The following is a 25,843-nucleotide window of genomic DNA, read 5'->3' on the forward strand; positions in this document are numbered from 1 at the left end:
TAACATTTATGAATTCACAAAAAGTGCGGCTCAATGCATTTTCTTTTTTATAACTGGTATTACTTTTCTTACTGGTAACACCAATGACAGTAACATCAATGACAATTTAAAGAGAAAAATCTTAACTATATTACAAAAAGGCTTTTATGTGTAAAACCATGTTGCCTTCAATAATGTAAAAAATCAATTCATTAGATGTAATCAGTTCTTTGTCCAATTTTTGACAGTTATAATTATAAAATGAGTAACACCAATGACAGATGCTTTGCATGTAATTGCAAAATAAATTATGACATTTTTAATGAAGAAAGATATCTAACATGCCTTTTGCATTTGTCCAATGCTCTTCATCTGAAGAACTCTGACTCAGGAACAATGTCAAATTATCAAATATATTTAAAAATAACCCCAATGACCAGGTTTGAGGTGACTGATATTAAATTATTGTTTCATTATATCAGTTTTAAACTTAGTTTATGAGATATTGGTGTTATTGTGAATCAGATTTATTTCATGAAAAAAATCTTTAGATGAAAAGTATATAGTCCAACTTCCATGTATGATCATAGTGAAAGGACATTTTCTTTAAACTTGGTCTTTTTATGCTACAATTAGATATTAAACAAACAATTAAAATCAATAAAATATTGAAAAAAGAAAATGTATTTCACAAATTATATATTTCCGAAAATTTTTATTTAAATGGTTACATACATTATTCATTACCTCCTGCATCTTCTGTACATAAGACACCCCCCCCCCCTCCCCGCGACTATTTATTTATTGTAAATCAACCACTTATGTACTTCTGGTTGAAAGCTAACTGCTATTCGTTGGCTTTGAACATGTAGTTTGCACAATGACATTAAAGCTGTTTAAAATCCAGTCTAACCTAAATCTCTTACTGCGTTTGCCTTGTTTTACAATTTCAACGAGTCGATTCGTTTGTGAAAGAGTCGATTCCTTCTCGAACGATACTTTCCCTACTGTGGTCGGCTAAAGGGAGCGCGCGCATCTTCCTCCGGCGAGAGACGCGGGCCATCGGAGGACATCATGAGCTCCAGGAAAGGTAGTGGAAACCCTATTAAAACCCTTAGCTTTTATTCGTTATTATTGAAGAACTATCTGATAATGCTGGTGAAGCTTTTTGAGAAGCTTCTTAATAAACCGGAGTGTGTGTGAGTGTGTGAGAGAGGTTTCGGTTGAGAGATGCTTTCCCCGGACAGCTAGCTCATCGCGTTGTTCCCTCTGTTCCCCCCCGCGCCTCCCCCGGTCCTGTCTTTAATCTCTCTCTCCTCCAGTGATGGCTATCCAGGCTCGGAAACGGAGGCCGAAAGGGAAGAAAGACAAAGCGAATCTCCATCGGAGGTAAGTCCTGAGGGGCGGCGGTCGCGACTTGTGTGTGTATGTGTATTTGTGTTTCGGACAGCGAGTGATGAACATCACGGCGGGGGGATTAATGTGGACAGTGTCGGACCCGTAGCTGTGTAGAGACCCTGAACATACACACACACACACACACACAGGCGAGCGCTGAGCTGCAGCTCAGTATTCCAGGCTGCAGTAATGGCCGGAGCGGTGCGAGTCGGAAGTTGCTCATGGCAACGGAGGCAGTTTGTGGGTCTGTTTATTTCCTCCATGTCCGTGTTTACATCGCTGTTAAATGTCTGTCTTTTAGATGTAGCGTGTAACCGTGTGAGACGTATCCTACAACCAATAAACAGCGAAAGAAACGAAGAGAATGAGCTACAGGGTTAGGGAGACGCAGGGGAGACACGACGTGACAGGACGTGGGCACGAGACACTCCGGCGTTACTGCTGCACCACAATACACACACAGCACGGTGCTGTTTAGGAGCAGCAGCTGAGTCTAAGTGGGCGTGTGTGTGTATTTGAGAGAGACAGAGAGAAAGAGAGAGAAAGAGACAGACGGACAGATACGAGTCCTGGAAGGATCACTAAGGGGACACAGTTGTGTAAAAACGTGCACAGAATAAACACTCAGTCTGTGCTTTTTGCTAGAAACTGGCGACAGTGACGTCACCGAGCAGCCGTTAGGTGATTCCCTGTTTCCCGCCAGACTCGCGCGCGCTCCAGAATGTGCTGGAAGAAAACTGCTCTCGAGCTTCCCCGATGTAGTAATCCCGTGCTGCTCTGACCTGACTGACACCCAGACCAGACAGACAGATGGATAGACACGACCACACCCCTGACACTCAGAGTCAGACATTGAATTGTTTTTTAACGAATTAATCGTCACTAACTTGTTTTTCGATTTATATTAGCTAAATACAATTTCTGCTTTACAAGGAAAGAGTTTTCATTTACGATTAGCTCTCAGCATTTACACTAATCTTGCTGGCATTAGCTTTATACTGATGTGTAACTGTATAGTTCACACCAGCTAAGCACCAGGCAAACATTTATTTCCTGTGTAATTTTTCAGCACAGTGGTATGGGTGTGGGGGGCGACAGCAAGTGACAGCAGATTTTCTCAATTTTATGCCAATTAGTTATACTGCAATGGAAAAAAATACGAATCACCTCAATTTCACTCTAGTCCAACAAGTATTTCGTCTTATTTGACAGGTTTTGATGTTTAAACAAGAGAGAAACATTAAATAGTTTATGTGAATACTAGGTTGGTACCAAACTTACATCCATCAGCTCCAGTTTACTTTCCTTTTGAATAAGTTTCCAAAGCCTTCTGAATGTTAAAAAAACAAAGTGAAGCTGTTTGGCAAACTGAGCCTCTCACAGCTGCAGTGATGGGTCAGTAATGATAAAGTGATGTTACTTATTATCCAACCCAAAAGACTGGTGAAGAGCACAGGATACTGCTGAGGCAAATTTATTATCTCCAGCATGCTGAAAGGAGAACACGGTCATGTCCAAGATTATAAATGATCTCTGACCAGATTCAGAATTTGGCCATACTCCCTGGCAAATAAATTTACAAAAGCTAATATTGTGTTCAACTGCCCTTAGTTTTGCTAGTGGCAGCCAATTCACTTGTGAAAAAAATTCCTCATGCTTCTAGAACCAGTCTTTCACAGTTTGAGCCCTGATTAAAACCAGTATTTTGAGATATGCCCGTGCAACCTGGAAAGAAAAAATGTGTAGATGAGATAACCTGGTCATTCAGTACCCTCAGACTATTTTTTGCAACATAAGGTTGCTGAGCCTGAACCTGAACAACTGAAGCAACCCCAGATCATAACTCTGCCTCCGGGGCATGTACTGGATGCACTATGTATGATGGGTACATTGGTACATGCACTTCTCTTCTTACCCTAACATGCCCAGCACTCTGGAATGGGGTCAGCCTGGACTCATCGGACCACATGACCTTTATCCATTACTCCAATGTTTTTTTTCTTTTTGCTCCCTAGCAAACTGAAGCCTTCTGATTAGTCTCACTTGCAAGTGGTTACACAGCTGTTTAGTCCCAATCCCAGTTCTCATTGTGTGCATATGGAAATGCTTTTACGTTCATTATTAAACAAAATTTTTTTTCAGTGCAACTTCAAGTATTCAAGTAATCTCCCACCACTGATTTTTTTTTAGCCACATTTCTTTGGTGAAGTTGACAGATCAGCACTATCCTTCCTAGGTGTTATAATGTGTTGGATAGCTCTAAACCCAATTCCAATAAATTTTTAGTAACGCCGTTAGTTGTTTTATTTGCCAATAATTTGATTATTCTAAAACCTGGCTGTTTTTTGGTCATGCTGATACCTGACCATCTCTCAACATGTCCTAAACATACTAAAGCAGATGTCTTGGTTATGAAATTATAATTGATTATAATTTGATTTTCAGTATCAAAGTGTTTAATGTCGTGTGGGCAGAAAAGACAAAAAACAAAAAGCACCCCCCACAACACAACATAATATAATTCTGAGCTCTTAATTCCGAGTTGCACTTTATAATTCCCGGATCCCATCATATTTCACTGACAGGGTGGAAAAATAAATCTACTTATCTACTTTCAAAATTATATTTTGGTTCATAATAGTGCAGTAAATCACTTTTTACTAACACAATGGACTCTGAACAGGTGATTTTTGTTGTTGTTGTTGTTATGTAAAAATAATAAATTTAACAAGCCATGTTTTAAAAGAATGTAAAAACTGTCCTCCATCTGACCTAATGTATCCAACCCTTTATCTAGTCTCTCAGTTAAATAATTTACCTAAATGCACTTTAGGTCATAACTTATCTGCTGCAGTTTTTTTTTTAGTACAGTGAAACCTTGGATTATGAGCATAATTCGTTCCGGAAGTAAGCTCATATTTCAAAACACTCGTAAACCAAATTTAATTTTCCCATAAGAAATAATAGAAACTTAAATTATTCATTCCACAGCCCAAAGAAATAAATAGATAAAAATAATTAACACAAAATATAAAGTAAAAATGAAACAAATAAACCTGACCTTTAACTTTTAAAAAAAGTAAAAAGAAATCCCAACAGATAAGTGTTTCCGTTTAAGTGTTTCACGCTGTGTGTGTGTGTGTGTGTGTGTGAAGCCCCTCCTGTCCGGAGAGAGAATGTGAACCGACACGGTGTCAAATTACGCGCGCACACACATAAGAGAGGCTGAGGGAGAAAAAGGATTTTAACCTTCTAATAAGACGTTATTACACAGTAAATCTTTCCTATTTGAATTTTATATAAACACACATTAACGAAAAGACTGTTTTGTCTGAAAAATTTGCAAGGAACATCACTAATCACACTCGTGTGAGTGCTTAATAACAGAATCACTGCTGCAAAGTAAAAGAAACAAAAATGAACCGGCACTTTACCTTTGAAAAGAATTGCGACAGAGCAGTGTTTCTAAACGTGAGGAGCAGAGTGCGTATGTGTGTTTGTGTGAGTGTGTGAAGCACTCCCTCTCTGCTTCACACACACACAAACACACACACACTCTAAGCGTGCGCGCGCGTGAAAGAGATTGTGTTTGTGTGTGTGTCTTTTTCAGGGGTCCCCAATTGATGACCCATGATGGGGTGAGGAATCTGTTTAAAAGAATGTTTTCTGACTTTTTTAAAAAAATTAAAAAATGCATTCTTCAGATTGTTGTTACTTGCTGGTTAGCAACTGTTTTATTTTCTAGGCAGTGTGACTGTAAACTTTATTTTTAATTTTTTAATAAGGCTTCATGACGGTCACTTAAAGTGTACACAGTGACGGATCTTAATAGCATCGAAACAGAGGCCTGTCAGTATGACAAGGAGAAAATGACCCACTTCCTGTGGTATCACTTTCACTTATTCATTTACTTTTCTGCAAAATTATAAATAGGCATTGAGAGGGACCTGTCAATTTGGACAAAGACGTCTAATGTTCGCTATTAAGAATATGTATCCAATGATGTAAACTTTAAAGCACTTTTTTAAGTCGCTCTGTATAAGAGTGTCTGCCAAATGCCTAAATGTAAATGTAATTGTAAATGTAATGTGCATGTAATGTAACACACTTAAGTGTAACCAAAGTGGCCTTTAACAAAATTAAATCGGTTATAAAATTAAACCAGTTATGTTTACGATTAGAGAGGTATCAAATCAAATAAGATTTTTGTTGACTCAGGAAATTTTGTCTTTTGTTGACAAAACTTTAGTTTTTTAGTATGCGTATATAAGAGCACTAAAAATGGCATTGGGCTAATAATAAATTAATCTTTTCTTTAGTTTAGGTCTTTTTACGTAGGGGAATATGACACTGCTTTTATCTGTAGGTTTATTAATAGTTTTGTGAGGCAAATCACAGATATACTGCCTGGCCACAAAAATGTCGCACACTTTAAAATTTCTTCCAGTCATCCTTTAGCTTTGATTACAGCATTCAAGTTTATGTGTCAAAATGATTCTTCATGCTCCCAGAACCACTCTTTCACTATTTAGATCCTGGAAACAAATCATAATCTGTTAATAAAAAATCCCGTTTGTAGAACTGTTGTATAAAAGCAAACGTTTTGCACTCCAGGTCGTGCTGTTGTACTGAATATCAACACGGCTGTGATATCTTTGACTGCATCATATCAACATTTCTTGTGGGATATTGCTGAACTATGTATTCCTCAACTGGAAAGTCTTCAGGACGTTTTTTTTTAACGTATTTTTAAAAGCTTAGTACTTTTGTTTTAATAATGTCAATAGAAAGAAAAAAAAGACAAGAGCTGCCCAGCTGTAACAAAAACTACCTTGTCTTGCAGATATTATTTAATATACAGTATATTCAACAGCCTGATTGTAATTATAGGTATTGACAGATTGCTGTGTTATAAATGGAATAAAAAACTTTAGGGATTGCTGTTTTTGAAGGAAAAAAGTTTCATTGATGATTATTGTTCGAAACCATAGTGACAAATGACAATGTTTTGTATGTCTGTCGCTATGGCAGGTAGAGGGAAACTTTAATTTCAGAGGCCTGATATCAAGTCAAGGAAAGATGTCTAGGGATGGTTTGGTTATGCTATTGAACAATCATATAAAATTATGAATTATCCTTCAATCTTAATTGGAATCTTGGGATATGTGTTGAATCCTCAAGATGGCTAGATTTAAGTTTTAAATATTAGCTTCAAAGCAGTAAATCTCTTGAGAAGAAAAGATATATATTTTTTAAAACAAAATTTGTTTATTTTATTTAAACAATAAAAAAATGATAAACAACCAAATTGTGGGTTTTATTACACACAGACACCCAAACTTGATGTTCTTGATGTTCATTATATCAGTCAGATTATCAACGGCATTTGGAAAGTAATTTAGCTCTCTCAGGTAAATTGCAAATAAAGTACATCTTTGACCTCATGATGAAATATCTTATCTCTCTGCATGTAGGTAGAAACTATTTGATCTTATCCCTTTGTCCTCCCATCTATTGTGTGGATTTTTGCATGTGTCCATCATTGTACAGTATATATGACATAAAAATGACACATATTCACCACTCCCTGCTAGACATCAGCATTTCTCAAACCCTACAGCCACAACAAAGCATCAGCCAAAGAACAGAGAGACCTTTCAGTTCCCTAAAACACACAAACACACATTCATGCAAGAACATCTGTAGTGGGTGTGGTGCGATTATGTAGAGAAAAAGAGGGAGCTAGAGAGAGAGAGAGAGAAAGATATTTTTAGCCGAGGAAAAGACACGAGAAACATACCTGATTAGAAATGCTTGCAAATTACGTATGTGATGTTGACCAGAGATTAGCTTAGTAAATCCAATAACATCTCATTGGGTGTTGTTTCCATTATGATATTTTAGTATTGCAATATATAAGAATTTACATGTGACAGGACTGATACCGTGTGACAGCATGGCATGTCTGTATTTTCTGCTGTTTTGTTTATTCAGTCATGCAGTATTTCCTTGCTCAAGAGGATTATCTGAGTGCTATTGTGAAGCTATGCTCTGGCTGAACGTAAAGGTTCAGTTTACTTTTATGTTTTACCTGTTATGTGTGTGCACAGGTTTAAAAATTAGGTTACTGATGAGACAGGACCACAGGCAAAATTCATGTATTTTCAGTAGTATAATCCAGTGATTTCAATACAGTGATTTAGTGCATTAGCAGCATGGTGGTGTAGTGGTTTGCACTGTGGCCTTGCACCTCCAGGGTGGATAGTTAGATTCCTGCCCCGGGTCTGTGTGTGTGTGTGTAATTTGTGTGTTCTCCCTGTGCTTGGTGGGTTTCCTCCCACATTCCAAAGACATGCAAATTTGGTTAATAGGCATTCCCAAATTGGCTGTAGTGTGGTGTGTTTGCCCTGAGATGGATCTTCTGCAATAGGCTCCAGGCCCCTGTCACCCTGTACAGGATAAGGCATATACAAGATGAATGAAGCCGGATATAGCACAAATACAGTGGTGTGAAAAACTATTTGCCCCCTTCCTGATTTCTTATTCTTCTGCATGTTTGTCACACAAAATGTTTCTGCTTATCAAAAACCGTTAACTATTAGTCAAAGATAACACAATTGAACACAAAATGCAGTTTTTAAATGAAGGTTTACGTTATTAAGGGAGAAAAAAAACTCCAAATCTACATGGCCCTGTGTAAAAAAGTGTTTGCCCCCCTTGTTAAAAAATAACTTAACTGTGGTTTATCACACCTGAGTTCAATTTCTGTAGTCACCCCAGGCCTGATTACTGCCACACCTGTTTCAATCAAGAAATCACTTAAATAGAAGCTACCTGACACAGAGAAGTAGACCAAAAGCACCTCAAAAACTAGACATCATGCCAAGATCCAAAGAAATTCAGGAACAAATGAGAACAAAAGTAATTATGATCTATCAGTCTGGTAAAGGTTATAAAGCCATTTCTAAAGCTTTGGGACTCCAGCGAACCACAGTGAGAGCCATTATCCACAAATGGCAAAAACATGGAACAATGGTGAACCTTCCCAGGAGTGGCCGGCCGACCAAAATTACCCCAAGAGCGCAGAGACAACTCATCCGAGAGGCCACAAAAGACCCCAGGACAACATCTAAAGAACTGCAGGCCTCACTTGCCTCAATTAAGGTCAGTGTTCACGACTCCACCATAAGAAAGAGACTGGGCAAAAACGGCCTGCATGGCAGATTTCCAAGGCGCAAACCACTTTTAAACAAAAAGAAAATTTTTTGCTAAAAAACATCTCAATGATTGGCAAGATTTTTGGGAAAATACCTTGTGGACCGACGAGACAAAAGTTGAACTTTTTGGAAGGTGCGTGTCCCGTTACATCTGGCGTAAAGTAACACAGCATTTCAGAAAAAGAACATCATACCAACAGTAAAATATGGTGGTGGTAGTGTGATGGTCTGGGGTTGTTTTGCTGCTTCAGGACCTGAAAGGCTTGCTGTGATAGATGGAACCATGAATTCTACTGTCTACCAAAAAATCCTGAAGGAGAATGTCCAGCCATCTGTTCGTCAACTCAAGCTGAAGCGATCTTGGGTGCTGCAGCAGGACAATGACTCAAAACACACCAGCAAATCCACCTTTGAATGGCTGAAGAAAAACAAAATGAAGACTTTGGAGTGGCCTAGTCGAAGTCCGAATCCTAATGAGATGTTGTGGCATGACGGTTCATGCTAGAAAACCCTCAAATAAAGCTGAATTACAACAATTCTGCAAAGATGAGTGGGTCAAAATTCCTCTAGAGCGCTGTAAAAGACTTGTTTCAAGTTATCGCAAATGCTTGATTGCAGTTATTGCTGCTAAGGGTGGCCCAACCAGTTATTAGGTTCAGGGGGCAATTACTTTTTCACACAGGGCCATGTAGGTTTGGATTTTTTTTTCTCCCTAAATAATAAAAACCATCATTTAAAAACTGCATTTTGTGTTTACTTGTGTTATCTTTGACTAATAGTTAAATGTGTTTGATGATCAGAAACATTTTTTGATCATCAAACAGTTTTTCACACCACTGTATCTTGTCATCTTCCAGTGCTATAAGTTATTCTACTTGAGGTCTACTTTTGAGCTAGACCTTTTTTTTTTCACTAAATGCTCCAATCTACATTGTCTTCATTCTCACTGGATAAACCATTGCCGTGGCATTTTTTCCATGAGCTTATGCAATACCACAACATTTATTTCAGTCCAGAGTTGGATTTATTTCTCTTCATCATCTTTTGATGATGGGAGAGTCAGACCACTGCGTAAAGTCTTCTCTGGTACATCCCAAAGATTCCTAACGGTGTAAAGGTCTGGACACTGTGGTGGCCAATTGATGTATGAAAATGATGTCTCATGCTACCTAAACCACTTATTCACAATTTGAGCACAATGAATTCTGGCATTGTTATCTTGGAATATGCCTGTGTCATCAGGGAAGAAAAAAATGCATTGATGAAAAACCTGGTCATTCAGTATATTCATGTCCTCAGCATTACATTGCTAAACCTTGTCCTGATTAATAGGAGCAACCACAGATCATAACACTGCTCCTACATGCTACAACTCATCTGACAACAGGACCTTTCTAATGCTCCACAGTCTATTGTTTATTTTCCATAGCAAATTGATCTCTTTTTTCTGAATTGGTCTAATTGATGGTCAAGTGGTTTTCTTAAGGCTCCACAGCTGTTTAGTCACAATCCCTTAAGTTCTCTTTGCAATGGCCATGTGTAAATGCTTTTACTCTCACTAATAAACATAGCTGTGAGTTCTACATTTGTTTTTTACGATTTGTTTTCACCAAAGCGGCACAGTGGTGTAGTAGTTGCCATTGTCGCCTTGCTCCTCCAGGGTCTGGGTTTAATTTCCGGCGGTGTTCCCAAAATTGCCCGGAGTATGTGTGTGTCCTATGATGGAACGGGTGTACCTGTCCAGGGTGTATCCTGCCTCGTGGCCTAAGTCTCCTGGGATAGGCTCCAGCTCCCTCACGACTCTGAGTACAGTATTAAGCGGTACAGACGATGAGTGAGAGAGTGTTTTTACCAAAATGTGTTCTCTGATCATGAACATTAAAAAAATTTTTCCAGCCACATTTCTTCCTTGAAGATGATGGTTCCCCACTATCTATCCAGGTTTTACTAATGCACTCAAGAGCTCTTAACCCAATTTTAGTCATTTCTGCATTTAATCTTTACTTGATGTAGCCTAATAACTGAATCCGTCTGTAACGGAGTAACATCTTTGCCATGACTGCATCAGTTATACAGCTATCTCACCTATGCGGTTTGACTCACGGTGAGATGCGGAGGTAGGCACGTGAGTCGCCGCGATTGCCCGCCGACGTTCCGCGAAGTTCTGTAAGGACCGCAAGCTTCCGCGAGGGCCGGCAAAAAATTAAACATGTTTTGTTTTTTAAAAATTAAAAATCTACTCACAGCACCAAAAACTCTCGGTAAATCATGATGAACCGTACTTATGGCCACCGCCCGAAACCGCGTAGGAGTATTAGGGTTAAATATCTTGTTGACACCTAAAATATATTAATCACTGCAGCAATTATACAATGCATAACTCTTAACTATTCGCTTAGTTAAATCCAGGTGCTGAAATTTTTTTCCTGGGCAGAGTATGCCACTGGTTGTGTTTGCACTGTGTGTGAAAAGATCATCACAAAAATATCTGCGCAGAGATGCATTTAAAGAGTGACTGCAGTCTTAGAGGCTTTTGGGAGCAGTTCCACCTGCAACTCGCACAATTTAGACATGACTTTGCTGTCACTGTCAATTATTTTTAATTGTCTGATAAATCACATGTGAATCAGAAGGTAAAATGCGTACAGAATGTGAAAGGGCAAAGCATTCAAAATATGATTGACATTTTTTTTTTTGCAAATATAATTGGACATTGTGTAGCATTAGCAGTGTCCAAATTTCTCTCTGGGGTTAAAAAGGTTCTTTGAATCTTGAATTTTGAATTTGATATGCACGGCAGATGCCTAGTTAGCACCGTTAGTCAGTCTGTGACTTTGCTATCTTTACCATGGTGTGGTTGCTCAGCAACCATATTTATGTCATGTAGGCTGCAAGCAAGTGACTGGCTTGTTTCATGACTAAATAACTATATCTAGTTATTTTGTTATAGTTGGACTATACACTGATCAGCCGTAACATTATGATCACCTGCCTAATATTGAGTAAGTCCTGCTTTTGCCTTAAAATCAGCCCTGACCCATCAAGTCATGAACTCCACTCAGTCCGTCAGTAGCAGATTTTTTCTGTATCTAATTCTGTAAGTTGCAAGGAGGTGCCTCGATGGATCAGGCTTGTTTTTTTCAGCAAATAGATGCCCAATTGTAATTAAGACTCAGAGAATCCAATTAAACCAATAAAACACCTCAAACTCATTATTGTGGTGTTATGTGTCAAAGTTACATATACATGAATGGTATGACCCGGCAGGTTTCCCGCCAGAACATGCCCCAAGCAACACAATGCTTTTGCCGACTTGCCATCTTCCCATAATGCATCCTGCTGTAATCTCTTCCAACATGCACACAACCTTTCTTTCTGAACTAGTATTAACTTTTTCTGCAGTTCGAGGTCCTGTAGCTCTTCTGTTGGATCAGCTTTTATGAGCTAGCTTTTGCTCCACATGTGCCTCATTGAGGCATGGGTGCCCATGACCCTGTTGCCAGTTCACAGTGGTGTTAAAAGTATTCACATCCATTACTTGGGTAAAAGTATAGATACTAGGGTTTAAAAAGACTTCTTTAGAAGTCGAAGTATCAACTCAAGCTTTTTACTCAAGTAAAAGTGTAAAAGTACTGGTTTCAAAACTACTTAAAGTATAAAAGTAAAAGTAACGTGAGGGGAAAAAAGCATAAAGGATAAAAGCTTAGGTTGTGCCACGGGCCTATATACTGCACTAACACCTCATAAAAAAAAAGAAAAATGTGGTTGTTGTTGTTTTTTTGTTGTATTTTTTAACTGCCATAGTGATTTGGGATACTGTATATGGCAATTGAAAAAGAATGCATTTTAGTACAATGCAAAACACATTAAAGAATCATATATGTGTACTACTGAGCATTAACATGTTTTATGGAGAAGAAGATATGATAACTAGTTGCCTACAAGTATTCTAATGGTGCAAAAAGTCAAACTTCAGAGGCATGTCATAAGTAACCTTTATTGGAATGTAAATGTACATCCAAGCTTAGCTGCAGGAATCTGTGAGGGCAACATACAAGAAAATTAGTGTACCCAGGGCAGGCTTAGTAACAATTACCCTTGTATGGTTGTCTACAATAAACATTAGTGCTGTCAAAATGAATGATTAATCCAAGTGATTAATAATAAAAAAAAGTATATATATATATCTATCTCTATCTCTCTTTCTCTCTCTCTCTCTCTCTCTATATATATATATATATATATATAAATATATATATATATATATATATATATATATACACTCAACAAAAATATAAACACAACACCTTTGTTTCTGCTCCGATTTTTCATGAGATGGACTTAAAGATCTAAAATTCATTCCAGATACACAATATTACCATTTCTCTCAAACATTGTTCACAAATCAGTCTAAATGTGTGATAGTGAGCACTTTTGCTTTGCTGAGATAATCCATCCCACCTCACAGGTGTGCCACATCAAGATGTACCTTATACTGCCCACAATAATCAAATAAATAAATATAAATAAATATCAAATAAATATTTGATCACTTGCTTATCAGCCAGATTTCTGACCCTTAAAGACCAGTTATTTTGCTTTTAAATAATCCATATGCTTCTTTTGGAGCCACTCCTTGGTTTTTCTGGCTGTGTGCTTTGGGTCATTGTCATGTTGGAAGACCCAGCTACGACCCATCTTTAATGCTCTGACTGAGGGAAGGAGGTTTTTGCCCAATATGTCACAATACATGGCCCCGTTCATCCTCTCCTTAATACAGTGCAGTCGTCCTGTCCCCTGGGCAGAAAAACACCCCCAGAGCATGATGCTTCCAGCCCCATTCTTCACTGTAGGTATGATATTATTGAGATGATACTCATCATTCTTCTTCCTCCAAACACGGCGAATGGAGTTAAGACTAAAAAGTTCTACTTTGGTCTCATCTGACCACAGGACTTTCTCCCATGACTCCTCTGGATGGTCCCTGGCAAACTTTAGACTGGCCTGGACATGGGCTGACTTAAGCAGGGGAACCTTACGTGCAATGCAAGATTTTAAACCATGATGTTGTTACGGAATATACAGACTCAACAAACAAAGATCGTGGAGCCAAGCGGGTGTTTTATTAACACAGAGAGTAATATGAAAACACAAGGAGTAAACCGGATAGTCTTATCTGAAGTGATGGTGGAGCTGGTGGACGAGTGGAGACAAACAGAAGACACTGGGGACACGGAGGAATCACAGAACAGGAGGTGAGACAAGAAGCGATGAGGCGAGACAAGGAGTAGCGTTCACGAGGTACGTGGCGGAGTCTTTTGTCCATAGATGAATTTAGACGCGGAGTGAGGGAAGTGCAGTGTATTTGAGGTGTGCTGTGATGAGAATCAGGTGTGCATGTGATTAGAACTTGGGTGATTGAGAACCGAGATTAAGGGTGGAGCCTGGTGTTGCCGTGACAGATGTCTTAGTGTAGCCTTGGAAACGATGGTCCCAGCTCTCTTCACGGCATTGACCAGCTCCTTCTGTGTACTTCTGGGCTGATTCTTTACCATTCTTAGCATCATTGATACCCCATGTATCTACTTAGACTTTGGCTGATTGTGGGGTGCACAGGTGTCTTTATGACAGCTAACGACCTCAAACAGGTGCTACTAATGAGAGTTTTTTTTAGAATGCATTGTATGAGAATACCCATGTATGTGTCTACACACAGAGGTATATATAATGACAATCATCTTTGGCATGTTACGATCCCCTTTGCCCTCAAGCTCTGTTTTTTTTTCCTTTGCTGTTTCTGAATGCCTGCTGTTCACACCATGCTGTATTATTCTTCCTTCTTTGATAAATGAAAGAAAAATATTTACAACCATGTGTGCAGTGTTCTTTACAATGCAACCTACTCACTAATTAAACAGAAACAACTTTAGCTGTAATCACACTATTTTATTTATAGCAATTTGCAGAAAGGATCAACACACAAAAGCACATTGTTTACTTGGGTGAGAGTGTATGCATGTTAGAAAGATAGAACAACTTTTCTGAGTGCTCACTGCTGCCCTCTACTGGAAATGAGTGGAAGGTAAAATTATGGAAGAATCACAAAGACAACGTTCTTCTTGACTCTCTCTCTCTCTCTCTCTCTCTCTGTTCTGCTTGGAGAACATCATGAAACAACACTGGCCTGTAGGCTATGTTCCAAATTGTGTCAGAGAGAACAGGCTGTGTATGCTGTAGGCAAAGTTAGACACGTGACCAACGGTGTCCTTTAATAGGCACAGAAAGCACCACAACCATGCAGTTAGTTTTTTGATCTTGATGGTGAGTGAATGAGGCATAAACTCGCTAACTTTAAGAAACAATGAAACTTTAAATTGAAAGCATGTGCTTACATCATGCTAGTGAGGTCTAACTCACTGCACAGCTGTTGTGAGAAAACCTCCAGAATAACGTTGCAGAAGTTTTGCCCTGATTAAAACTCATTAGAGTTGATTTATCGGTCTGAGATCCAAAGCGGCCTCAAGGCATGATGTAGAGGGTAGACTTCTAACAGCTTTTACAGCGTTTCATTTATCACTGTGATAATCTCACTCGTCATGAAAAGGATAATCTCAGCAAGCCAGTCAGAGTAAGTGTGTAACGCTTCTGTTATATCTGTGTATATTTAGTGCATATTTATAAGTGCATAGTATTTTCTCTGACCAGGTTAATAGTAAGGAGATAGCAGCTTATGTTAAATATGTATTTAACTATATTAAATGGTCAATAGAAGGCATGTTAGCCACACCTAAATTCCTGAAGGGATCGTAGTAATTTTCCAGTTACATTGACGGGTCATGACAAGCAGATGAGACTGTTAATGTTAACTTATGATTCTATCAGTATGAAGGTTAAATGTGAGATCTTTGTACTGAGTTTTAATTCTTACACTCTTAAAGTAGACTAAAATGTAAAATCCTGAAGTAAAACTCTGCTACCTAACTGTCTTAAAGTTGTTAATCAAGCGCGATACCACTGCCAAAGCTTTTGACTATATCCAGAGATTAGAGAAGTAGTTAGATAACTGTCTCTCTTTAATAATACATAGTATGCTTGCTGTTCTTGGTGTTCTCTTGTATTATACATATGTCATAAATGCTCTTTAAAGCGTTTTAACAAAGTCAAAGAAATCATACAGTGTATGGGTCAGGTCTGTTGGTTCTTTACGTTAATACATTTGTAATATAAGCTCTTGAGAACTTGTTAAAATCATTTTGGTTGGTGGATGCTTATGTACTGATTATTTAGTTAGCATATGTCAAAGATTTTTTATCTAAAATATACAGTCCCACTCAAATTTAGAGTCTAATGAATGCAAACTCAAAGGGACTAATCCAGAATGATTACCTGATGCTGCTCATGCTGATTACTGATCATGGCAGTAAAAACCTCTAAGAAGCTAATGTAGCAGCCATGATGTGCACTCTTCTTATCAGAGTCAAAGATTCCTAATCATCCAAAACGATCAGAGTCATACTCAGAGTCAAAGATTACGGCTGAGCTGCCAGCTTATTTATACTACTGCATTTATGAAGTTTCTTCTTATATAGTGTGATATGATCAGTGGCGGTTCTACACTGAATTGCTCCCTGGGCGAGACTCCCTCCTGGCTCCTGGCTGGGAATTGTATTGGTTTTAATGGTAAGTATAACAATGTCTGCTGGTATATGATGGATTCTATTGGTGGGTGGAATAAGGAATTTTGTAATAGTTTCAATGGAAAAAGTTAATAGTTCATAATGGTATTTATTAGAAACTATTAGAATTTCTGTGATGGTTTGTATATTACGCTTTTATTGTGTTTTTTTTTTGGCAAGGTAAGCATAGCAAGCATCATAAGCGAGAAGACTAACAAACCTAAGAGTTAACGTTATACCACTAATTAAAATAATGACATGAATACCGTAATCATACAGAGAGGACATTGTTACATTACTTTATCTTTTGCCCGTTTCTCCTCATCTTCTTTTCTTTTTTTCCTAAATTGGTCACCTGACAGCTGACCATGTGTCATGAAAAAATGCCACCCTGGGTGGCTGCCTAGTTCGCCCATGCCTAAAACCGCCACTGGATATGATCCAAAGAGTTATAACACTGTATGGACAAACATTTACTAATCAGCCCTAACATTAAAACCATTAACAGTAAAACCACCTAGGTTTCGAGTTCCCCTTGTGCCACTGGGTCAGCGCTGGCCCCTCACAGCTCTGGCTTGATTGTGTCTGAAAACAGGAGGTCGGCAGCTGATGTTTTGGGGGCCGTGGGTGCCTCTGTTGATTGGATTTGTTAATTTGGAGCATTACCTGGGGTGGGATTGGGATCTGGGGAGTTTGAAGGTTAAAGGTTCCAGGCTCATTACCTGCTGGGCTCTGTGCATGGCAGGCTGTGGTGCACTGGGGGTTCTGGTGCCTTTCTCTCATGACCATCATTGGCTTTTTTTGGCAAATTCTGCCACATTGGCTTTTCAGCGGGATAGGGCTAGCCTTTGTTTCACACGGGCATTGGTGAACATTGGTCAACCATGATCCTGTCATCATTTGCTTGTGTATATTTGGTGGTCATGTTATTTAGGTTACCTGGCAGTGCTTTTGGAAGTGATGTATAATTGGTGTATGTATTCCACATAAATAAATTTTCCCCATAACTGTAACATTAAGTGGGAAGCTATATATAGACTTTAAGGAATACGTGTTTGCAGTGTAAAAAAACTAAAAATGTGTGCATGCATATGTTAACAGCATGGGGTACATGAACATTGTGTGAAATGATCGCCTCTCTGCATGAAGATTTCTAGCAACAGCCTGTTAATTTAATTGTAGTTTGGTCCCTGGGTTCAATTAATATCTAGGCATTTCTCCAAACTGTATTGAAATCTCAGTCTATTACAGGAAAGACTGAGGTTTGATTCCTTGATAAGTACCGAGTCAGTGTGCCCAAGCCTAGACAGGATGATGGGATGGTTTCATCTGTAAAGTCATCCAACATAAAAACCTGAGCCTAATCAATATGTGGAATGGATGATCTGCAGTGTCGACCCCTAATGGGACAAAAATCTAGTTTTTGTGAATTAAAAAGATTTCTATACAGTATTTTATTAAAAGATTATTAATGGTTGGCAATTGGTTTTCAAATAACCTTATATAAAACCTTCTAACTACAAGAAAAACAAATACATACAATACATACATGGGAACCATATAGGAACATTTTATATTGGATCTTGGCTTGGTTGGTTTTTTAAACAGTCTTACTGTAATGTTTGTATATCATTCAATTGTTAACTGAGTCAATATGCAGTTGATTCCCCCTTTGCTGCTACACCAGGCTCTATCTTTCTGAGAAGGCTTTCCACTAGATTTGGAACGTTGCTGTGGGGATTTGTGCTTATCCAGCAGCAAGAGCGGAGGAGGCCAGGAACCAATGTGGATCGAGGAGGCCTGGGGTGCAACCATAATTTGGTGCTGAGTGCAGTTCAGATAATAGTATTTAGTGCAGGACACTTCGGTTCTTACTTGTCAAGCTTGGCAAACTGTCTGTTTATAGATCTGTTTACAGCTTTTTGCACAGAGACATTGTCATGCTGTAAAATGGAATTTTTAATGCTTTGGGTGTTTAAATAATTATATAGCAGACTGCAGTTTTTGGACATACAGATGGAGTGTAATGCGGCATGACCCTTGACAGAATGCATTATTTGTTAATACTACAGCATGCTCTGGAGTGTGGTATTCACTGGGAAAATTCGCAAACATTGAAAATGCTATAAATAAATGAAGATTGATTTAAATGATTTAATCATTAAATAATTGATTTTTTGTTATAATTAATGTTGTAGATAATTTGTGAGACAAATTACGGTTATGTTTTCTGTATTCTGTCTCTCTCTCACTCTCTCTCGCTTTCCTGTGCTGATAAACTTGCAAGTCAATATGAATGTTATAATGAATATGCATAATGAATATACAATCAAGACTCCATCCATACATATGAATAATTATAAATAGTTAATAATTATATAAATAACACATTTTAAAAATCTGATTATTATTAGTCATAGATTATGTAAGGCATCAACTGTAGCATGAGCCCCTGTGTATAAGTTGTTACTACAGGAACTAAAAAAAAACTACATATACAAAAATAAAGTTCTGAATAATTATCTTTGAGCATTCTGCTGCACTGGGTATAATATGCTTTATCACATATATGATCTTGTCTGCCAAAATTCAACATCACTATGCTGAAGGTTTAAGTGAGTGGAGCTTTCAGGCTCTGTGGACAGAGAGGAAGTGCAGTGCCCATTCAGACCAACAGAGAGCACACACAGGCTGTTTCTGTAAACTGAGCCTTAAACACTTAGAGGAGACAAATATTATAGTTTTTGGCATTTGTTTAAACCTTTTAAACTTTAGACATTTATTTCTAGTGCAAGGCTGGATGTTATCGTCTTCAGCTGCAAAGCAATTTGAAAAAGAAACTCTGGAGCAAGTTTGAGCCTGCTGATGATGCTTCACGCTGTGTGAGTCTGCAGAGGTGTAGAGCACTCAAGAGTCGAGATGTGGAGAAAGGCCTAGAGGCAGAGGTTGTAATTGCTTAAAGATTGATGGCGTTGATGCATCCATGTGCGTGTATGTGTGTGTAAGATTGTGTGTGTGTGAGTAAGAGAGAGAAGATATTGAGTGCTGTAGGTGACTCAGCCCTGTTTAGATGCCAGGCAAAAGAAGCAACTGACTCTCTCTCTCTCTCTCATACACACACACATACACAATCTTCGAAATGAATTTTCATTCACATTAGGATTAAGAATTTTAGTAATGATTTAGACGTTTTTTTTTTTTCTGAACAAATTCCGTTTAAAATCAAACCAGCGAATCTTTGTTTGTGAGGACATTTGACGTTCTTCTGTGCCGTTATAGTTAATAGCACAAACTATTTGACAGAAATGTCTTAAGGCTGTGTAACTCACTTAATTCTAACACCTATTGATAGACTACAGGAAAAAGTAGTATTTGGCCTTATAATCATCTTATTTTACTTTACTCTCATAGTGTATATCAGCGTTCAAATGGGCAAACTATCAGAATAAAAAAGGCAGCTTCTTTCTAAATATAAACAATCTACCCATCAATCCATGCATCCATTCGGCTATCCTATTTAAAAGGTGATGGGGCGGCAGAAATATTCGCCGTGTTCCTGCACCGGCAGACATGTATTTATGACACCCACTCACTGAAGCGCCTTCACACGCTGCCGTCTCAGCGGTGGTTGCCTGAGAGCCCCGCACTTTCTGTGACGTAGCAGACCGTATACTGGAATAAACCAGCTCCATCGCTATAGCAACTGTCTGAACTGTGATTAGCTAGAGAACAAGTTCGCACAAAACATAGAAGGAGAACACGCAGTCTCACACACACCCACACTGTCACTGAGCACTTGTGCTGTAGGAAGAGAAGAAGGAGGTAAAGAACAGAGGAGTGGAGACGGAGAGAGACAAGACCCAGATTGCCCCTCCTCTCCCTGTCTCTCTCTCTCTCTGTCTCTCTCTCTCTCTCTGTCTTCTCATTTTGGTATTTTGGGAGTCAGTATTAAGGCTGCAGCTATCTTTACATGGCCTACTTGCAATACTGCTGATGGAGGGACAGAGATGATGAGAGGAGGTGAAATGGGGTGCAGACTGGACCTCTTCCTGCCCGATTTTTTAAAATGGGCTGTTAAATCCATTCATTTTAATGTTATTTAGGTAAAGATGCATTTATATATGGTTGTTTGCGTTTCTTTTTTACAATAGCGGAGTGATTAGCAGTAGCACAGAGTTAATTAGAGTCATTAATAAAAATTATCCTTACAATATTCACAAATGGTTCACACACAGTAATGTTTCACCTATGTCTTTAAAAGGCCTCAGATAAAAATAGATACAGTATGTATATGACTACGTACTCACTACATAGGATACACTGGAGCAGAAAATTCGTTTTATCAGTCACCGTACAATAAACTGAAGTCTTACTTCTAGTCACTCTTTATAGGGCAGCATTGTTATCATCCAGGTCATTACTTCTCTTTATTTCTCCTGAGTATCTTACACTTACTGTAAAATCAGAGCTTAGAGCTTTTTCTTTAAAGTGACTTATCTTTATGCCTCTTCCAAAAAAACAAACAAAAAAATGACAGCACAGACCTGTATTATTGAGGGATTATGAACATGCCTGTGGCCTCATTTGCATGGGATTTTGGCTGACAAACCTTCCTTGGAATGTTAGGTTCGTGAATGACTTACTATGTTCACACTTTCCTTTCGGGAATGTGAATACCTCAGTTTGCCTGTTAATATCTGCTAGTTAATAGTTGTGTCTGCAAGGTGTCTTTCTCATCAGTGCACATGGGGCCGATGTTCTCTGATGTTTATTGGATGTACAGTTTTACACGAGCATGCTGACAGATATACAGTAGGAGCCAAGGAAGCTACTGTGAGTGTTTACAGCTAATATACTTTTTATACGGATGTTTTTTGTGTTGTTTTTTCCCTCAACAAATTAAACCAAATAGTTTGTTTTGGAAAATGTATTAGGCTCTTCCTAGAGACTGAACAATAAACCATATTGTAATTGGTTGCTACAATTAATTAATCCTAATTGACTGTGATTACTGTGACAAGTCCGCTCATTTCCTAATATTAAAAACAGGATTTGATGGACCATGGTGCCGTTACTCAAACATGGTCATAATGTGGTAGCTGATTGATTAATTTTTTTAAACGTTACTTTGTGGATAAGATTATTTTTAAGAAAAAACGAAAATGTACTGCTGTGAGTTAAAACCCTGAAAGTTTTTCTTCTAAATAACTCTGATAAGAAATTGTCAGCTCAATATTTATTTTGAGATCCAGTGAAGCCCTCACTTCACCTTTTAATGTAGCATGGAGATGCAGAACACCACATGTATAGAAGCTCCACAGTAATAAACACCCTCCAGTGCTCTGCATCTGTTGTTTGGCCATATAACAGAGAAAAAAAGCACATAGAGCACTGATGGAAAGAAAAAGAGAAGATAAAGGCAACAAACAGAGCATCAGAGAGGACAGCTGTGAAATGGAGGGAGGTAGAAGAAGAGACATGGGGCAGAGGGATGAGAGAGAAAAAAGAGACAGAAAGCATATATGTGCCATGTTGCCCCGAGATACAGAATGTTGTAACAGGAGGAAGTGAGTGAGGGAGGGAGGGGAAGGAAGGAGGGGGTGAGCAAGCACGGGCCAAGCTATTTTATGGGGGAGAATAAGTGAGACGGGTGAATACATTTTTCTCCCAGTCCCTGCACAGCCTCCCCCCTCCCTCTGAGGCAGTGGTTTAACCCGCTGCGTTCACAGCTCTGTTGTTGTGCAGAGGGCTGCAGAAGGCAGACAGAAAGAGAGTGAGTGAGAGTGAGAAAGAAGGAGGAGGAAGCGGTAGTAGCAGGCAGACAGTGCGTATGGTCTGAAGGAGCTCTGCTCTCTGTTACAGGGGTTAAAGGAGGATGACACTGTCACCAGAAGGAAAGAAAATGTCCCTTTAATCCTAAAAAAGTGAAAATAGAGGCAGAGAAAAGGAAGGAAGCAAAGAAGGAGAAAAGGAGGGAGGGAGAGGGGTGAGGAGGGGCTCCGCTCAGTGTCAGAGTCTGCTCAAACGCAGCAAGATTTCATCTCCCCTTCATTCTGTTAGTCGAGGTCTGTTTCATCGCTCGCCCTCCATCCTTTCTTTTTCCACGGTGGAAGAGGGGAGCAGTGAAGGACGAGGCAACCCTCCTCCTTGGAGCAGCACAGAAAGGAGATGAAAAGAGTGAGGCACTGAGCAAGGAGCGGCAGATACACAGAGAGTGTTTTATTCATTCCTGGTCGCTTCTATCGTTCCTTTGGGAGCGAACGGCTTGAAGCCTCTGCTCATGTCCGTCAACTCAGAAAAATCCTCGTCCCCAGAAAGGTAACGTGTATCAGGACACTGGACTGTCTGTTCGTTTTTTTTTCATTTACCTGTCGGCTCTTCTCTCCATACGATCTCCATCTTTCTTTCATTTTCTTTCTACCTTTTGCTCTGTGCGTGTACAGTCTGTCTAAGCAGGCTGTTGTCTTTTTTGTCTGGGTTTGGCTTCGTTTGTTGGTCCGATGGAGAATGGATGCATGCAGGGATGTACAACCGTGTTTTTTGTTCCATATACACACACACTTACACAAAAATAGGATGCTTTGGCACTGTATGTCCTACAATATCGGCCTTGATGCTCACAAGGACCAGACATAAAGTAAGATCATACCGAGCACCGGGAAACATGATCAGAACATGCTTTCACATCACAACACGATCACAGCAAGGCAGTCGGAATTGTTTGCCTCCGTATTTCAACATCTCAACACACATCACAAGTAAAAGGCGCATCATGCTGTCTGTGTTAACAACAACACATACAATTGTAAGTCTGTATTTATCTATTGATCTGATATCCGACTGATATATCTGTCTCTAAACCATTGTTGCTCAACGTAAATGTGCATTTTATCACGTTGAGCCCAATGTAGGACATCTTAACCAGGGCAAAACATTTGATGCATATTTGGAACTCAGCCATGTTTGACAGCAGTTTACATCATTCCTCAATATTAGCGCAAAAAAAAAAAAAAAAACATCAGTGGAGAGACACCAATAAGCATTATTTGTAAAACGTTGCATACAGTATTATGTAAGCTGACTGCAAGAATAAGATTTTAGGATTCAAGTCAAGCAACAGTTTAGGAGCAAGTTACAGTCTGTTTAGTAAAATAAGATTACATCAGATAAAAATAAACATTAACACTGAGTTGAGTATTTGCGCTAGTCACTTACGCGTGCTCAGCACACAAACAAATGCAGGACTCCATGACAAACTATGCTAATTTGTTATGCCATATTCAAATGTAAGACAAAATAATGTACCCAAATACAAAAGATTTTTGATCTTTTGAAATAACATGCAAATGTCACTACCCACCTAATATCATTCTTTAGCTCTTATATTTCATTCTTTCTGAATCTTTTTTTTGTTTTTTTTCTCCGGTGGTTCTTGCACTTTGTACATGGTGTACTGTATATTTAATTATGAAGGCCTGCATCTTGGTAATGCTGGTACATGATCGTTGTACTTGATCACAGCGTGAAGAGAGGCCACCCTGATGCGCGCAATACTGTAGCCCGGTGTCAGTTCTATTTAAGTAGCCGTGACGTCGTTGATACCAGGTGAAGCCATCCATGCTTGGTGACTCAGAACTCGGTGCCAATACACTGTGAACGCAGCAGCACAGCAGCAGGCAGAAGCCCGGCATCCATACCATCAGAGTGACAAATAGATATAGGGATAGAAAGAGAAGCGGATCGATAGATGGATAGAAAGATGGATAGACTCAAACCTAACTGTTGCTGTGCCGAAAAATTTGTAGGGCACCTGCAGTACAGCAGCAGGCATGCGGATAGCACGCTCCCGTTTACAAGAATAGGCATGCATAAATCGGGAGATATAGACAGTACTGTGCCCCTGAAGGTAAAAATATACTGTATATAAAAATCTTTATTCGTGCTAGGACCCTCGGGCAAGCGTGCTCAGTGCTATAGATTGTGTAATGTGGCTGGGGAGACACGTGCTGCCATGTTGGCACATCCTTGCAGGTGGTGTTAGGCTCAGGTTATATTTGAATCAAAATGCATATGGACACATTGGCAGCATTATTCACATAATCATCTACATACCATAAATAAAACGCAGCACTTATACAAAACATGCTAGGTCAAAAGATTCCTATTGATCAGGTTTCAATATCATAGTAATAAACATAAATAAACATAGTAAAATGTTTTATGATAGGTGCCAAGGTATTTACCTCTGCACAAGGACAATCTTTGTCATTTAAAATGCATGGCTTCATCTTTATGACATTATTTACTGGCCTAATATATGAAACAGAATGTAAAAGTTTAACAAGCACTTGAAAGACTTTTTAAAACAAAATCACTAACCATAGTTAAGAACCTGGTTAAATTTAATGGTAAACACTGTTTTGAATATTTACTGACATGCTCTTCTCCCCCCACCCCCACTTACTCTGGTACTGCACTATGTGTTGATGTTGCATTAATTTAACACAAGATAAGTGCTGTAGCTATATCCTGTAAGCATGTCACCACTATTTAAGTGAGAAATCCTAAACTGCTGAGTCATGGCTAGGAAATAATGCAACTTTTTCAGAATTCTTAGCATGCTAGCTGTGATGTGAGAAATGGGTAATACTTCCTTTCATGATACTTAACCTTTCCATAACATTAAAACCAATGATAGTTGAAGTGTTGGAGACAAAAAAATGGGCAAGTGTAGGGATGTGAATGATTTTGACAAAGACTAAATTAGGTCAGAACATCTTCAAAACAGCAAACAGCAGGTCTTGCGGTATGTTCCTGATGTTTTGCGGTTAGTATTTACCAAAAGTTGTTAAAGGCAGAAAAACTACTGACAGGGTCATGTACATCCAAGGTTCAGCGATGTGCTTGGGAAGCAAAGACTAGCTGGTTTGGTCCGATCCCACAGATGACCTACTGTTCTGTTGGACAAACAAGTCTGATCCATGGAGGCCCGACCTCAGAACTTACTGGACTTAAAGACCTGGTGTTAACGCCAGATACCACAACAAACCCTCTCAGTGAGCTAGAGCTGTTTTGCCAGGAGGAGCAGAACCCATACAATATTTGGTAGGCAGTTTTATTGTTATGGCTGATTGGTTTATATCATAATTAAGGTTTCTCATCAAAATGATAGGCAAACAATTGAAGAACAGAAACATTAAAAAATATGTACATGTTACTTTAAAATAAAATAATGATTATAAGAGTAGATGTTATATGACTGAAGAAATTCATTCTGGTTTATCCCTGGTCACAGATTCCAATTTAGCTGAGTGATCCCCTGACCTTCCCATGCCCACAGCGTGATCTCTCCAGTGGGAGTGTGGGAGACCCAGTGGGTCTGCTGCCTCTGGGTTGACATCCAGTTGAAAGTGCCTGATACAGCTCTAGCTACCTACAAGGGAGTATCCTTGTAAGGTGCCTGAACTCTCAACCTCCTCTAAATTTAGAGAGGGCTAAGATTGAGATTGTTTATTGCCATGTCACAGGGAGCTTAATGCCACCAGAAGGGCTACCTTTGGTGACTGGATCTGA

The 25,843-nt window shown here is 39.0% G+C and overlaps 1 protein-coding gene across 5 annotated transcripts in view; it reads left to right on the forward strand.

The window, feature by feature from the left end:
- Window positions 1-1,003: 1,003 nt before the first annotated feature.
- The window catches only part of srpk2 (SRSF protein kinase 2), a 62,658-nt gene continuing 37,818 nt past the window's right edge, over window positions 1,004-25,843 (forward strand). The window contains exons 1-2 of one of the 5 annotated variants that reach the window (XM_053477563.1): window positions 1,004-1,069; window positions 1,302-1,368. In XM_053477563.1, coding sequence (XP_053333538.1) covers window positions 1,054-1,069; window positions 1,302-1,368 — 83 coding nt within the window. In that variant the 5' untranslated portion in view covers window positions 1,004-1,053. Of the gene's footprint in view, window positions 1,070-1,301; window positions 1,369-22,002; window positions 22,589-25,843 lie in introns of those variants that run through there. The other 4 variants (XM_053477556.1, XM_053477586.1, XM_053477578.1 and 1 more) reach the window with 4 other exon arrangements.

Source organism: Clarias gariepinus, chromosome 2 (genome assembly GCF_024256425.1).
Source record: "Clarias gariepinus isolate MV-2021 ecotype Netherlands chromosome 2, CGAR_prim_01v2, whole genome shotgun sequence".
Taxonomy (NCBI): domain Eukaryota; kingdom Metazoa; phylum Chordata; class Actinopteri; order Siluriformes; family Clariidae; genus Clarias; species Clarias gariepinus.